The 17,720-nt window shown below is 36.3% G+C and overlaps 1 protein-coding gene across 15 annotated transcripts in view; it reads left to right on the top strand.

Annotated features, from left to right (window-relative positions):
- The window catches only part of MAPK10 (mitogen-activated protein kinase 10), a 623,441-nt gene that overhangs the window by 593,316 nt on the left and 12,405 nt on the right, over positions 1–17,720 (top strand). For all 15 annotated transcript variants that reach the window (XM_067736530.1, XM_067736535.1, XM_067736531.1 and 12 more), the window contains 2 exons: positions 12,331–12,394; positions 14,102–14,179. In XM_067736530.1, the coding sequence (XP_067592631.1) occupies positions 12,331–12,394; positions 14,102–14,179 (142 nt within the window). The remainder of the gene's footprint in view (positions 1–12,330; positions 12,395–14,101; positions 14,180–17,720) is intronic.

Raw genomic sequence — 17,720 nt, 5'->3', positions numbered from 1 at the left:
CCAAATTTATTGCACAATATTTGAAGTTGGAAGCAAAAGAAGAATCAAGATCCTTCCATCTCCCTCCAACCCAAAATGGTTACCTGATTCATGATGATTATGTTTCCTAAAAATGGTGAAATTTTGTTGTTGTTTGATAGTGGAGAATGAGATGTAGACAGAATTTTGGTATTTGGCACAGAATCTGACTTAGATGATTTGGTGAAATATAAGGACTGGGTATGTAACGGAACATTTAAATGTAGTCCAGATGTGTACTACCAGTTATACACATATTGATAAGAAATAGTGGCATCCCTTGTCTGTTTGTTTTATTTCCAGGGAAATCTGAAGAGACTTACAGCAGATTTTTTTTTTTAAATCATAAAGATATAAATCCACATGGCTCCCTCCATTATTTCATTTAAGTCTTTGCTCAGATGTTATCTTCGCAAAGAAGGCTTGTTGAATATTTATTGTATGCTATGTAGAGTGTTAGCCTCTGGTGAATGAAGATACAATCTTTGTCCTCAAGACTTTGTCCCCACAATCTTGTGAGAAGTAAAACCAGTAAATGTTGAGTGATAAGTAGTCCAAATTTTAAGCTTATTGAAGCACATAGAAAAAACTCAACTCAGTAATGTGAATTAGAGCAGGCTCCTTGAAGGGATTAATATCTAAAAAGAAACATGAAAGATACAGCAGGAATTATCCAAATGAAGGAAAAAAAGGCAGAAGAAAGTGTTGTGCAAAAAACTCAGAGTTGGGCTTCCCTGGTGGCGCAGTGGTTAAGAATCCACCTGCCAATGCAGGGGACACAGGTTCGAGCCCTGGTCCGGAAGATCCCACATGCCACAGAACAACTAAGCCCATGCACCACAACTACTGAGCCTGCGCTCTAGAGCCTGCAAGCCACAACTCCTGAAGCCCGGGTGCCTAGAGCCCGTGCTCTGCAACAAGAGAAGCCACTGCAATGAGAAGCCCGCAACGAAGAGTAGCCCCTGCTCACCGCAACTAGAGAAAGCCCACGTGCAACAACAAAGACCCAACACAACCAAAAATAAATAAATTAAAAAAAAGAGAGAGAGAGCTAAAAAACTCAGAGTCAAGAGAAGGTTGGGAGAGCTGCAGATCTTTGGGGGTTACTCAATGGAGAAGGGTAAGGAGAAATTGGGGCTGGCAAACAGGGACCAGGTAAGGAAGGAAAACATGATGGAGCATGCACTCTATCCTAAGGGTGAAGGGAAGCCATTCAAAACTACTATATATACAGTAAATAATATAAGGATATATTGTACAGCACAGGGAATATAGCCAATATTTTATAATAACTCTAAATGAAGTATAATCTATAAAAATTATGAATCACTATGTTGTACACCTGAAACTAATATCATATTGTAAATCAACTATACTTCAATTAAAAATAAAAAAAACCTAGCAAGCAGAACAACAGCATTATCTGATTTGAACTTCTGAAAGATCACTCTATATGCAAAGTGAGACTGGAGTAGAGAAAAGGAAGATGGAAGGCAGGGGGATAAATCTGTAGTAACATAGGTTAGAACTGATGGTGGCCTGAGAATAGACATGGGCAAAAGATTTAAGAGACTTTTAGAAGCTAGCAATCAACATGACTTATAAATGATTAGATTTAAGGTGTAGGGTGGTAGGATTCAAGGATTACATAGCATATAGTAGTTGGTTAATAAATATATGTTAAATGAATGAATAAAAAAAAGATTTATGACCTGGACACTGGGTGATTGATGGTGCAATTACTCAGCCTTTTCAATTAAAGAACCATAGAAAAATTTAACTTCCAAAGAGCAGTAAAGAGAATTTCCATTTTCAAGTAATGATTAAACTTTTAATGGTATAAAGCTAATAAATTTGTGACCTAATATCTGAGAAAGCTGTAGAATAGAAGAGAAAAATAGAGAAAACTGAATTTAACTTCCTTGCTAAGCTATTGGAACATTATTAAATTATTAAATTAAGTTTTTAAATTACATTCAGTTTACATTATAGTTACAATTTGCATCACTAGCTTTAAAAATTTCCTCTGGTCACTTAGTGCTGTGGTGTCTCCAAACAACATTAGTGCTTTCCAAATGTAACAAAGTATAGTACAATGTTTTGCACATTGCAAGTTCTCAAGAGAGGTGTGTTGAATTACCTGTTATACATTTGAAATTAGTTTCCTCTGGAATAAAGCAGCATGTGAAACTTTTTCCAGATAATTAAGACTCATTGCAAATTAAGTGACTTGCCCAAGGTCACTTGTCTTCCTAGTATCAGAGTCAAGGGTGCTCTGAGTTCCATGCTCTTTCCATTGTTCCTGTGAGGAGTTCTGTGACTTATTCAAGAAACTCAGAGTTCTCCTCTCTCTCTTTTGACAAAGGCTGAATCTGATTGAGATACAAATCTGGTGTCCACTTTGATTATAATCCACAAATCTCTCTGTTCCTGTTCTTCAAAGCCATAGCACATGATGATTTCTGTTTACAAAACATTTTTTTCTCCCAAGAAGTAGATATCATTGAAGACTGAGAGGAAATCATTTACTTTCTCTTGAATATTTTCTCTTTTATCTATACACATGAAGCATATTTAGGCAAATGACAAAACTTGCTTTGATTACTGTATAGGAGTTAGAACAGGGGTCGTAATCTTGGCTGCACATTAGAATTACCTGGGGAGTTTTAAAATATCCTGATGCCCAGGTCTCACTCCAGGCCAAGTAAATAAAAATCTCTGGGGCTGGGATTCAGGCATCAGCATTTTTAAAACTTCCAGATGATTTCAACATGCAACCAAAGTGGAGAACCCATGGGTGAGAGTAATTTGATTAAAGTGATGAACTCATACTTAATGTTTGTCTTTTTTCCAACCACAAGGTGGCAGCATCACAATACAGTGCACACACTGGCCTTTCTATTGAGTGGACTTTGAAATTTATATCCGTAATACTAATTAATAGCATTGTGAGGGTTCCTCCAGCTAGAGACAGCATTGACTTTTTTCCCTGTTGTTCTCTGTTGCTTTGGTTGGTTAAGAAGACTTTTAAATGTACTTATTTCAACAGGTTAAATTACCATGAACTATATTATAAGCTATAGTTGGGTGGAAAATGCAAAAAACATGGATTTTACATTCAGATAGATTTGGGTTTAAATGCTGTCTGTGCCACTTACTGATAGGTTGTGTCATTTCTTTGTACTTCAGTTGTATGCCTAGAAGAGGAGGGTTGTTATATGGACTAAATGAGATAATATATGAAAATCAACTTTGTATGTATGGTACTAAGATTCTGAAGATGTCGAGGATGAAAGTGATAAAGCTGTAATAGAATCAGTTACACAAAGTCCAGAAAAACCCAGTATACAGTTGTTTTTTACATATGGTCTTTCTTTTCTGCGTGTGGGTCTCTTCTTTTCCTGTGTGTGTCCTATCTTTCGGTTTCCACTGGTGATGATACAGATAAACATGCTCTAGCTGCCTTCATTTTAAAGAAGAATCAAAGTTGTTATTTTTTTTTTTTTACTACACTATTAGCAATGGAAGTACCTTCCACCTTTATAGCCAGGTTTCTGTAAAGAATTAGACTTTGTTTACTCACAATTACTCTAGTTCATTTCTCAAGCCTTGAAATTGCTTTCTCTAAGATCACCAGTGCCCTCCTAAGGCCCAAGTCCAAAGAATATTGGTATCTTGTGCATCTTTGCCATTTGAATAGGCTGAAAATGTCCTCCTTTCTGATACATTCCCCACTGATTACTGTGGTGACAGAATTCCTGTTCTCCAGTCAGCAGTGCTGTCTGAGTTGTTTTCTCCTCCCTTAGAATTGGGGATCCCAGGAGTCCTCTCCTATAGCCCTATTTTCTTTTTTCCATGGGAATTTTTGGTATCTTTGACCAACCCTTAATTTTAATTACTACAAATGACTTTCAAATCTATGCATTGTTACATATGGCCGTCCTGAGTTCCAGATCCATAAATCTAACAATAACTAGCATTTAGATTGGTATCTCAAAATTAACATGTTGAATTTTGAACTGGACTCATATCCCCTGTCACCCAAAACCGACTCCTTCTCCCCGCCACATCACACCTTTCAAACCATGGCGTTACTTTCCACCCAGGTGATTGAACCAAATCCCTAGGAGTCATTCTACACGCCTCCCTCAGTCCCCTTCAAATCCAAATTGCCAAAGCTTCTCAGTTCTTCACCACCCCCTGCAAAATACTTCTCAGTGGTGTTACCCAGTCTCATAAGTAGTCCTAAGTCTCATAAGTTGTCATTAAGTCATATTTCTTACCTCACACTTCTTCTTTCACACAGATCAGTCTGACTTCTGCACCAAAACAGTTCTTGTTAAGGTCATTAATTGTAGTGTCATTCATGTTTCCCTGTCCGTCCTCCTTCCCTCCCTTACAGGATGCCCCCAAGAACACTTCTTCGAATGATCACCTGCACATGAATCCCCTTCTTGGGCCCTCCTTGGGGACCCAATGCAAGATAACTTAAAAAAAGAAGAAGAATTAATCAGATTAGTTTCCAGAGACAGATTTTATTAACCTTTTATCCCCCTATTGTGGAGTACTTTCAACTCATCAGACTTTTAAAGGGCATTTGCTTCATCTGTAGTATTAGATAGTTTAATTTCTATTCAAGAGCACAGACATACTTCCTAAAACCTGTGTAAACAATTTTTAAAAATCAACTGATGTGTATTACAAGTTTCTCTTTGTCTACTTTTAGAGGCAATTAAATTTTTGGTGATTGGAAACCAAGTCATTGTTTACTGCATAGTAAGGTCACAAAATAGAGAAACATTGTAACACTGAAAAATAACTATTTTTAGTCAATTATTTTGATGATTGTATGTATTGCTATTATACTTTTATTAACTTGGCAGATTGTTGGTAAGACTGTTAAGTGAACATTGAACCTCATTGTGGATAATGAACTGTTCTTGGTACTACAGAGAATATAAAGTTTTAGAAAAAAGTAGAACGTACTAAATGGTGTCATTAGCCAAATAAAGAGAGAAAGAAAGAAAGAAAGAGGCAAACAAACATATTTAGTGTTATATAAAAAATTATTCTATATAAATGTTTATTTTCCAATCAGGAGGTTAAAATTTTAAGATGTTCTATTCATCAGAAATTTTAAATACTTTTGGAGAACTTATTCTATATATGTAGGGTCAGGGAAATTTAAAATTGAATTTTGCACGTTTCCTTAAACAGATTTTGTGATTTAACTTTGTACTAAAATTCAGTCTTCTTGGTTGAAGCCTTGGTTGAATCACACATCTTTTGGCAATCCTCAAATTGCAAAGGTTAATAAGAAAAAACAAAGCGTGTTTCAATAGGACATAATATCATTTTCTTTGATCCAGCTGCTGAATTAATAGAGAATGCACAAACAGAAAGACAATGCTATTTAAAGCTTTCATTGGCATTTTCAACAAGACTGCAAACACGCACAGAGAAAAAGTAGAACAAAACCATATTGTATGCTTAATTAGGATAAAAGAAACAGAAAACAAACACCAACATCTTGATGATTATCATATGGTCAGAACATGACTGATATGGAAAAAATGTTAATTCAGGGCTCAAAGATGAATAAAAGGAACAACTATGTACAATTTAGATTTTTCATATCTGGTTCTCATCTCTTTCATATGTGTAGAGGTCCTGATGTTGTCCAAAATATTTTAACAAAAAGCATTTCAGAATATGTGTTGACTGCTTGGGTGATAATTGCCAAGTCTAGCTACATGTGTAGACTGACAGAAAATTGGAGCAGAAATCAGAGTGGTAGGCTCAAATTTGTCATTAATGAAAATCTTTTGTGAGTGTTGAATTATTCAGTTTAGCACGTCTTTAACCCTAAGATTCCTTCATTCCATCTTTTCTTATAAGAAATCATACATTTTATCCCTAAGTCTGCCACTAATTAACTCTATGACCATGGACAAATCACTTAATGATCTGAGTTTTCATATTCTCATTTGCAGATTGAACAAGGGTGGCACTAGATAATCTCTCAGATCTCTTCCACCACTAACATTCTATGATGCTGTTGAAAACAGGATTATCTTGAAGATTAAGGAAAGAATAAATTCATACATTTTACTTAGTAAAGAAGTATCACTTAAATATATGATATAAAATGAAGTCGCAAGAGAGAGCAACTTCCACCTTGGGAGAATCAATTAGGAATTTGAATAGGTACTGATTAAAAAGATCTTTTCATCAAGAAATCAAGTCCAGCAGTAAGAACTCAAGAGAATGCCCCCAAAAATCCATATTCCTCAATCCTAATTTTCTTATGTAGAACTATACTCTTTTATGTATTTTTTTGGCAAGAGCCATATTTTTTATCTGAGTTTTACATTCCTAAAAGTGGAGAAAATGGAAGTAAATGCTAACATGATGTCCTAGAGCAGGAAAGGATACAGCTGCAATTGTTGAGACGTCAGTGGTAGAAAGGTGCTGTAATTCAGTTGTGTTCTCCATCCTCCCATTGCCATATAACTTAGATCCCTAATATGCATGTTTCAACATTGCCATATAGGATGCTCACATAATTATCATCCCAACACTTATAAGAGTGAAGGAGCTGAGAGCTATTAATAACTGCAAGGACAGCAAGTACAAACTGGAACTGTTTTGGGCAAATTTAGACATACAGTCACCCTATTTGCTTATTTTTCTATTTCTTGTTTTATAAAGATTTTGATTTAAATATTGTTTAGATACTGTTTCATTATCCCTTACTTTAGATTCAACTCAATTACTATTTGCTCTGAATTATTCTTTAAATTCTTTAAATTAAATTAAACTTTTAGTCAAATTTCTATCATTAATTAGCTATGTGACTTCAAGATATTTTTTTTTTTTAACATCTTTATTGGGGTACAATTGCTTCACAATGGTGTGTTAGTTTCTGCTCCATAACAAAGTGAATCAGTCATACATAAACATATGTTCCCATATGTCTTCCCTCTTGCGTCTCCCTCCCTCCCACCCTCCCTATCCCACCCCTCCAGGCTGTCACAAAGCACCGAGCCCATATCCCTGTGCCATGCGGCTGCTTCCCACTAGCTATCTACCTTACTACATTTGTTAGTGTGTATATGCCCATGACTCTCTCTCGCCCTGTGTGACTTCAAGATATTTTTTAAAAATTTCTTTGAATCTTAGTTTCCTGACCTGAGGTTTGTAAGGGTATATATAAAGAGCCTAGCATATAGTATCTTCTCTAAAAAAGAAAGTGGCCTCCCTTAATTGGAGAAGAGTGTTCTTCATTTATCAAACCCTCAAAGATAGTTGGGAGAGCAGATCTAAGAGCATATAACTACCTTTTTTTTTTTTTCAGTGTCACAATCTGTTCTGCAGTTCCTTTTTGTTTATTTTTTTATTCATATCCCATATCCATGTTAGCATTGAAGATATTTCTTCTGTATTGTTCCAGTGTTTTAGGTGCTAGCTCGTATTGATGTACCCCACCAAAAGCCGACCTGGATCTTTCTGGGTGTGGTGGCAATTCTGAGGTTTGGAAACCTTTGTGGATTTAGAAGCATGTTTTCTATCATGCCTTTCTGGTGCCTTGAAAGCCAAAAGCTTTATTTGTTTCATTTCCAAGAAACTTCCAATTCCTATTTTTGAAACTCTGATCACTTCTATAACATTGTAATATTCTCATTCTCCATGATTTCTGTAAATGTTCCTTTCTCCTCCCCCTCATCCTCCTTCTTTGACTTATCTTCCTCTGGTCAACCTTTAAACTCTGGTGTCTGTTAGGGGTCCACTTCGGCCCTATACTCTTCCTACCTGCATACTCTCCATGGGTGACCTCATCCACTGCCATGATTTCAGCAACCACCTCTTGCTGATAGTCTCAAATCTATACATCTCTAGTCAACAGCATTCCTGTGAACATCAGATCATATATTTGATTATCAAATAGACATCTCTGCCAACATAGCACTTAGGCTCATTTCCCTTTTTCCATTCTATATTTTTAGTTGGCTCCACTAGTATTGCCATTGTCCAGCTATTCAGCTTAGAAATCTGGGAGTCATTCTTCTTTCCCATCATCACATTCAATCAAAAACAAAATTCTACCAATTTTATTTATTAATATTTATTAAGTATTCTTGAATCCATATTTTCTACCCATTTTTACCTTCCCTACCCCAGTCAGACCTTTTAATTTTTTTCTAGATCATCCAGCAGCTCCCTGACTCTTCTCTCTGAATTCAGTTTGTGTTTTTCTTCAATCTGGCTGTAAATTTGACCATACCATTCTATTGCATTCTTCAGTGGTTTCTCTCCCATTATGAAGAAGTCTTCATTCCAATCATGGTAACCAAATCCATCCTTGATCCAGCCTTTCCCTGACCCATCTACTTCTCTATTCACGGCTCTTATCTCTTGTCACTTCTGACCACATAAGTTATAATTCATAATAACAGAACTGGTTCCAGTTCTCTTTGCATGTGCGTGCACTGGAGCAGAGAAGCACACCTCCCACCAATACCATCACCAACCTCACCACCACCACAACTACAGCCACCACCACCATTCTATTCTCTAGCTTCTGTGGCCTAGAGTCATCTTTTTCTCTCTCCCTTTTTATCTTGTCAATATCCAAGACATCTTTTGCTCACTGAACTAGTACAGGTGTCACCTACTCCAAAAAGAAAAAGGTTTTGCTACAGTTCTGTTACAGTTTCTTCACTCTGCTCCCATATACCACCTACATATTTCTTTTATTTATCATGTTGTGTATTAATTATCTGTTTTGCATAAGTCTTACCCCACTAAATTGTGAGCTCCTTGAGGTCAGCAGTAACATTATTCAGTTTTGAAATCTCAATTTCTAATATAGCTTAGCATATACTAGGTGCCCCAAACCTTAATTGAATGAATGAATTTAATAAATTAATTAATTAATTCTAATATTTACTAAATCATAGTGACTCGTATTTGGCCATGTGTTTATCTTATTTAATTGAAACAAATAGTGTATGTATATATAGTGCCATCATAAAGCACATCTAATCCATTATTGTTTATGCAATCCATATAAATTCCTCTAAGAATTTAAATCAGGGAAGTAGAGCCCAAATCTCCCAAAATAGTAGAAGGGGAATCTCCAGTCTCGAAGAATATTCAAAAGCATGCAAATCATAGGCTCTAATAACTCTCCATAAATTATTCTTAATTTCTTCTCACCCTTAATTTTCTCACATCTCAAATTTTTCTAATCTACTAAACTCTCCTAAAATACTCTCTGGGGCCCTTCTCATGATACCCACTCCTCATTTCTTTTTTATTTAGACTGTTACCTAGCAAGAGAGAATCCTTTCTGTTTAATAAAGTGGGGAAAAGGAACAACAGACCAGTAGACCACTAGCTTCTCTTTAGCAGGGAGGGGCAGAGAGTATTATAGACCACTGCATGTGACAATTGCTGACTGAACACATATATATATGTGTTTGAATATGACATTACTCTCTTTGGATTATTGGTCAATTACTATTTTATATTCTTATGTAGAAGACATCTTTATGTGAAGTACTCTTCCACTGCAGGTGATTGAATCCTCTCTTTAAAAAAAAACAAAACCCAAACAAACCCTGAACATGTACCCCTTTCAACCATAACTATAATGCAAGTGTGTTTAAAGCAGCCCATTGGTTTATTGAAAGGAGAAATCTTGGACTCAGTACTTTGCTTTCTTTCTTTGTAGCTTGTGGTTAGAGTCTATTACTTCGTGCTTTCTACATCAGCAACAGCTGTATGCTGAAGCTCCAAGGAAAACCTCTCTCAAATAGTTCTGTTGCAAAGAGAAAATAACATTTACGAACTTTGACAGAAACTATACCCTTGAGCCATGTTTAATTTTGAAACTTGAATGGAAAAGTCCACTGCAAGGAGAAGTCAGCCACACAGGATCTTGAGCTGAGTCTATTGTTAGAAGAGGCGCCAACAATGCACAGAGCTCTGGGTGGGGTGTGAGCTCTGAGAGCTGTGCACACTGGTCTGCGGGGCACCTGGACAAGGTCCACTTAGATGAGGACCTCACCACAGCTTTATACAAGATCAGGAAGAGGCAAAGCAGAAAACCTACCACTTGGTGAAGCATCTTTACATAACCAGAGTTTGGCTTTGCATTAGCTTACTTAGATGACAGTTTCACAGATTTTCAAAAATAACTTTGTTTTACTCATTCACTCATTAAATCATCATATTCCTATAATTGGGAAGTTCTTCATAGTTTGGGGTAGAAGGTCCTCCCTCAGTCAGGTCCTGGGGGCAGTGTTCGATCATCCCAGTGCCCTTAACTTTACATAATCAGTGTTTCTGTGTCCTCACTAGTGTCATGGGGTAGGGTGGGGTCTTGTTCTGTTTAGCTCTTTCAGTAAAGCTACTCAGTCAGCCACATCTGAATCCCAGTAGCTGGTTTAAAGCCTTCTGTCCCAGTAGCGATCACAGGTTTTAAAGGAATGTCTGGCCTCATCAGTAGATGTTTCTCAGTAATTCAGTATTGTGTTAAATTGCCCTACCACGACTAATCAAAGTCTTATATTTTTATATCCAACTACTTCTGTAGTATGTGAGGCTGCCCCAGCATATTAGGGCTAGGATGAGTATTCATGTCTGTTGTGATTCAGGCTACCAGAGATTCTGCATGCGGTAAAGAAGAACCATTGTGGTATTAGGGTACTGCTCCCAGGCTAAAGAACCTCCCACAGAAGTCAGAAGCTGTCTCTGAAGATATTGTCCGATGTGTTCCTACAACAGCCATTTTTGAGGGATGCTGTCCTAATAGACCTGAGTCACTTTATTGAGTAACTGTTAGTTTCTTACCAAAAAATGGCTGCTTTTGGAGTGTTGGACAGCATGAATTCTGGGACCCTGTCTCATGACACCAGACATTTCGTAGCTCTTCTTTGCCCTGAAGCCATTATTAGCCAATATACCTCCTCAACTTATCCTCTCTCACCTCTATTTTTCCAAGAGATTTTTTTCTTTCCGTGTTACTTGAGCTGAGTTGGAGCTACTCTATGTCACCGTGATAGATTTCCCTAGGTCCAAACATTGGTAGGAAGAGGTTAGGGAATCTATCTGAGACCTTCCTTCCTGGAAGGCACCTAGATTCGTGAAAATTTCTCTTTTTCCACGTCCAAATTCCTCATAGCAAGAGGAATGCTGATTCAATGTTAGACTAAAGGTCCTGTCACATCATTTCTCCTAGAGAGGGTTAACTCAGGGGCCACTCAGGGGTTCAAGGTGAGCCATCTCTCTAGAGAACTGGCAGCTGCTTCTGCCTGAGGGGGGAAAATATCTTAAATCATTTAAATATAGAGCACACAGCTATGTATAAAGATGTTTTATGATGCTTTGCACACGCAAAAATTGATTAGATCTAAATATTTCTTTACACTGGGAACTAGTAGTACGATCTGTTGAGAGGTATTAAAGAGTCTTTGACAAATACCGTATGCTAACACATATATATGGAATTTAAGAAAAAAAATGTCATGAAGAACCTGGGGTAAGACAGGAATAAAGACACAGACCTACTAGAGAATGGACTTGGGGTAAGGGGAAGCTGTGACAAAGCGAAAGAGAGGCATGGACATATATACACTACCAAACGTAAGGTAGATAGCTAGTGGGAAGCAGCCGCATAGCACAGGGAGATCAGCTCCGTGCTTTGTGACTGTCTGGAGGGGTGGGATAGGGAGGGTGGGAGGGAGGGAGATGCAAGAGGGAAGAGATATGGGAACATATGTATATGTATAACTGATTCACTTTGTTATAAAGCAGAAATTAACATGCCATTGTAAAGCAATTATACTCTAATAAAGATGTAAAAATAATAATAATAATAATAAACAAAGAGTCTTTTTCACAGGTGTCTAAAATGGAACAAAATCTTATCAGTCTGGGATAGTTTTAGTAGGGTTCTATTATAGGGCTAGCGAATGGAGGAAATAGCCTCTGGGTCCTTGTAATCAAGTGTCTTGTTTGATTTTTAAAGACTGAATATTAATTGCTTACACCTGAGTTCTGAATCAGACGGTTTTGGGAAGTGAGCTCTCAGGATTTGGATTCTGCTGGCTTATTTGGCATATAAATGAATCCTTTATAAGTTTGTGGGGAAATTTTAACTTATGTACCACTGTAATTACTCCACAATTTATATGAGATTATGATCACCACTAAAATCAATGAATAGCAAAATATTCTCATGCATTGTAAGAGTTTAGTTATTTTTAGTTTATTACAGAAGGTTTATTGTCTGTTTTTATTCTGCAGCCCCCACCCCAGATATACGACAAACAGCTGGATGAAAGAGAACACACCATTGAAGAATGGAAAGGTGATCCTACTGCTTAAATAAGTGTACCTTTTGCGTTATTGAAACTCAGAAAACATCTTTAAGGCTTTTCTTTTTAAAACAATTTAGTAACAGATGATTTTCTAAGTGCTATCCTCTTAGACCATTTTCAAAGCTCCTAAAACTTCATCTGTCTTTTCATACTAATAACAGTATTGCATTTACTCAAGAATGAAAGGAATTAATTACTGACACTTTATAAAAAATAGTACTGATTGTCAAAATATTTGTCATGGTGGAGGGCAAACTTTAATTAAAAATTTCAGAATTAAACATTCCATGTTTATACATAAAATTATCACATAAAATGGATAAAATTATGCCTGAGATGGTTTTAGTCATCATAGAATAAAAGATAGTGAATATATGAATTCATTCACTTGATTTATAGGACTCGAGAATTTAAATGAAAATTCATGTATCTGAGTGGCTTATTCTCCTTTAAAGTAAGAAAAGAGTAAATGAATACATTAATTAACTTTTTTTTCAAGAAAACTTTTTCAAACACATACTGCATGATCAAGGTCATAGTCAGGGTAAGACAAGGTAGAGAAGAATTGTTCCACTAACATAAATAACCACAGAGTAGAATAAATATGATAAAGCCAAATGCAGATTATAACACATGATTAGGTCATTATGAGGAGGAACATAAAGGGGAGATCTGAAGGGAAGAAACATTTGAGCAACCTTGAAAGAATTAACAATTATAAGTTTGGAAAAGAAAAAAAAAATTGAGGAAAATACCAGAATGAAGATATAAGAGGAAACCAACCGGTAAGAATGAGCAAAAAGTGTTATAAAGTTAGTAAAGAGAATCCCCTGTTCAAGAGGTCATGTTGGAGAGTATGGAAGAATAAGCACGTATAAACAGTAGATCAAGTAAAAAAAAAAGATGAGGATGATAGACAGAAAAAGACTTGATTTGATCTAAATAAGGACCAGAAGGCACTCAGGTGTTCATGATTAGGTAAGTGATAGGGTATAAATATCACTCGAGGAGGATGGACATAGACTAAATTCTGAAAAACTGAAGAAATACCTGTAAAGGATGATGATTATATAAATTGTAAGCCATTGCAAAGCACGAATGAATGGCACAGAATAATTTGTAGCTAAAAGCTATAAAGTAAAAAGTAATGAAGATATACATATTTTTAATTCTAGTAATGAAAAAGCCAGAAATGGATGCAAGTTTGGGAATAAATATAATAATTTTTTAATGTTGGATTTTATGCAAGTTTAGTTTTACAAATCCAAGATTTGAATCTAGCAAAAAGATGAATAAGAGTTGGAAAACTGATAGAAAGTAACAATATAAAGCCACAAGAAGAATATGTGTATCTCTTAGGAAGTGAACATAAAAGAAAAATGGAGGTTCAAAACTGAGCCATTAAAATCCATAAGAGATAAAATTAGAATGCATCAGAAATCTCCCAAAGAATTCAGAAAACAAGTAACGTGTACTCTTCATACATTTTCTTGGTCAAATGCTTTATTGAGCACCTACTTTTGCCAGGCTCTGTGTTATTTCAAGAAAATGTAGAAATAGAAGAGTAAAGAAATTCCACTTGGTTTGTAATTTACTCAGCCCCACCAACATGTTATTACTTGTCAGTAACTAATGAATCTCCTCTTTGGGTTAAGGAGAAAATTGACTTTTATAACACTGATAACTGTTTCTTACAGAACTTATTTACAAGGAAGTCATGAATTCAGAAGAAAAGACTAAGAATGGTGTTGTGAAAGGACAGCCTTCTCCTTCAGGTACTCACTCTCAGTGAATAACCAATAAACCAATACTCGTGTATTTTTCTTGGCCTTAAGGAGAGATTGTGGTCAATAACATTGCCAATAGAGCACATGAACTAATATCACATGACTGTTTTTCCCTCAAATGATTTTAGTTTTATTCTTTTGATATTTAGTGTGGCATTCATTCTGATTATTCTGATTATAATGACCTAGCACAAGAGTTCTTTCAGAATTTATTTTAAGATAATAAGGAATCTTAAAGAAATGTTAACATGGGCTGGTTAAAGGGTAACTGTGCCTCATCAAAATTCAGAACCATAATGCCCTCTTGACCACCGAGTCAATGTAGAGTTCAGGAATCCCTCCAGCCAAAACCTTTTCCTTCATTCACTCTAATGTTTGCACTCTTAGCAAGGTTGATGTAACCATAGTTGAAGCCTTAACCAAGATGAGATTCAATTAAAGTCAGCATAGAAAATATTTCAGTTTGCAATCTACAGAATCTAACACACATTTGTACATATACATATTTTACTGATCTTACTAATGTGCTTTAGAATTATTTGAGGTAATTTACTTATACTTATTAATGCTAGTATATTTTTCCTAAGACTTACACTTTGAATAGAAAGAGAATATCTTTAGATTTAAACAACACTTAGATCATGCTGGCAAAAATGTAGGCTGCAGATTATTAGTTTAGAGGAAAGTAGACCTGGTGTCCTACCTTTGATGTATAATTTTTTCCCATGCACTTTATTTTTTCATTTCCATCTTTATTTTTTTATACTTTTTATTGAAGTATAGTTGATTTACAATGTTGTGTTAGTTTCAGGTGTATAGCAAAGTGAATCAGTTATACATATACATATATCCACCCTTTTTTAGATTCTTTTCCCATATTGGTTATTATAGAGGTTTAAGTAGAGTTCCCTGTGCTGTACAGTAGGTCCTTGTTAGTTATCCATTTTATGTATAGTAGTGTGTGTATATATCAATCCCAATCTCCCAATTTATCCCTCCCCTCCCTTTCCCTCCTGGTAACCATAAGTTTGTTTTCTACATTTGTGACTCTATTTCTGTTTTGTAAATAAGTTCATTTGCACCATTTTTTTTTAGATTCCACATATAAGTGATATCATGTGATATTTGTCTTTCTCTGCCTGACTTACTTCACTCAGTATAACAATCTCTAGGTTCATGTTGCTGCAGATGGCATTATTTTGTTACTTTTTATGGCTGAGTAATATTCCATTGTATATATGTACTACATCTTCTTTATCCATTCATCTGTCAATGGGCATTTAGCTTGCTTCCCTGTCCTGGCTATTGTGAATAGTGCTGCAATGAACATTGGGGTGCATGTGCCTTTTTGAATTATGGTTTTCTCAGGGTCTATGCCCAGGAGTGGGATTGCTGGGTCATATGGTGGTTCCATATTTAGTTTTTTAGGGAACTTCCATAGTCTTCTCCATAGTGGTATGGAGGTTACCATGCACTTTAACTTGCTTTGGGAAACAGGTAGAATGAATTAATCAATTCTTCACACTGATAACTGCTCTTTAGTTTGTACCCACAGCCCCTCTGATGCCCAAACAGATGCAATTCTTGTATGACCTGCGTTTCTCACCTCTAGATTTGAGGAAACGTCCAATTCTATCTCAAGTCTTCCCTTTCCTCAAAGAGGGTTAAGGGAATCATTGGGGTTGGTAGTCTACCCACCCTATTTATTCAGCCTAGCATCCATATCAATACAGGTCTGTAGAAGCTGCTTCTAACTTACCTGCATGTTCCATCTGCTGCTGATTAAAGAACTCAAAGACTGAATCCTACAGCCTCAAGATACCACCTGCTAAGGCAGAAAGACTCCTTACCTTAAGAATTCCCATAATGGCCAGAACATATTTTCTTATAATCATTAAGAAGACAAAATACCAGAATCCAGTGAAGGGTGACCTAGCATCTCAGGCTGGGACTGGACAAGTTTAGCAGAGTGTCATCTTTATTTGAAATTATCATGAATTCATCCTTTTTCCTTTTTACAAAGAGCTCAGAATCATGCCACCCACTCCAGAACGCCCCATCTTCTGCTCATCTCCTCCTCCACTTTCCCCTTGGCCCCAACCAGGTCTCCACAGCAACTAATCTGTGATGACATAAAAATTCATAATTCTCTTTTCAATACTTTCACAACACTTCTACAAAAGTCTTCTTATTCCCATGATTCATTTTATGTAAACTGCACAGCTCAGAGTGGGAAAAATGGGATTAGAAATGGTACAAGTGAGATCAATTAATCATTAATTAATGAATGGTCTGCCATATGAAGAAAGGTTTAAGTATTTGGTAAAGGAACAAAATTTGTATGTTATTAAGGCCTAATTCTTTAATCATTAAAACCATAATTCTTATGCAAAAATAAAGTGATTGCATGAAGAAGTTTCTTTTAACTCATTAATGAGGGAAATGGCAGAATAGCAGTTCCATGAAGATATGAGAAATTAGGATTTACATAGTCTGTGGAAAAAAGAACACTGAAATAAGATTACTAAATTAAATCAAAACTTGTAAATGTCCTACAGGGCAACCAGACCTATCTTTGTGGTTATGTTTTCTACCAGGCAGAAAAAAACAAACAAACAGAGTTTCACTTTATCAGCTTTCTACGAGTTTACAGTGTTGTAAAACGTCTGGACCCTAATCAATTGAGAATATTAAGTCCAAAAAGTTATGTTCCACAAAACAGTCAGATGACCCTTAGGAGGGCTTGTTAAAAATTGCTCAAGTATTGGGCTTCCCTGGTGGCGCAGTGGTTGAGAGTCCGCCTGCCGATGCAGGGGACGCGGGTTCGTGCCCTGGTCCGGGAAGATCCCACATGCCGCGGAGCGGCTGGGCCCATGAGCCATGGCCGCTGGGCCTGTGCGTTCAGAGCCTGTGCTCTGCGGCGGGAGAGGCCACAACAGTGAGAGGCCCGCGTACTGCAAAAAAAAAAAAAAAAATGCCCAAGTATGATATTAAAAAGTTACATGCTCATTTTTTGCACTAATCCCAAGTGTTGGATGATTTTCCTGAACAGTGTCTAAGGCTATTGACATAAATAATTTCTACATGCTCTGAATAGATGAACCTGAGTCCTGACCGAGTAAATCCTTTTTAAGTTTGCAAGAAATACATTTAAGGTGAATAAAGCCGAAGACTAGTTTACAGAGCAGTTTGTTATTTCTGGAATGACTGGAAAATAAACGAATTCCACTACAATATTTAATGATGAATATAACTAGTCATAGAGAAATTAAAATATTGGCCAGAATGCATGAGATTGCTGCCAATTCAGACTCAATTTGTTTAAAATCTCTATTTAGACTCACCCACTCAGCAGTAAATTTTTTCTCAACTTTCCCATTTCTATTAATGGCAGCTCTATTTTCTTAGCCTCCCAGACTGAAACCCCTGATTGATCTTTTACTCCATACTCACCTTATGACTGAGTCATTTTCTACATCCTAAAAATTTTGTTTGCTGGATGTCTTACATCTAATTACCATGGCTTTCC

The sequence above is a fragment of the Pseudorca crassidens genome, chromosome 4, assembly GCF_039906515.1.
Source record: "Pseudorca crassidens isolate mPseCra1 chromosome 4, mPseCra1.hap1, whole genome shotgun sequence".
NCBI lineage: Eukaryota > Metazoa > Chordata > Mammalia > Artiodactyla > Delphinidae > Pseudorca > Pseudorca crassidens.
Note: the sequence above shows the minus strand (reverse complement) of the source record. Positions and strands in the feature narration are given on the sequence as shown.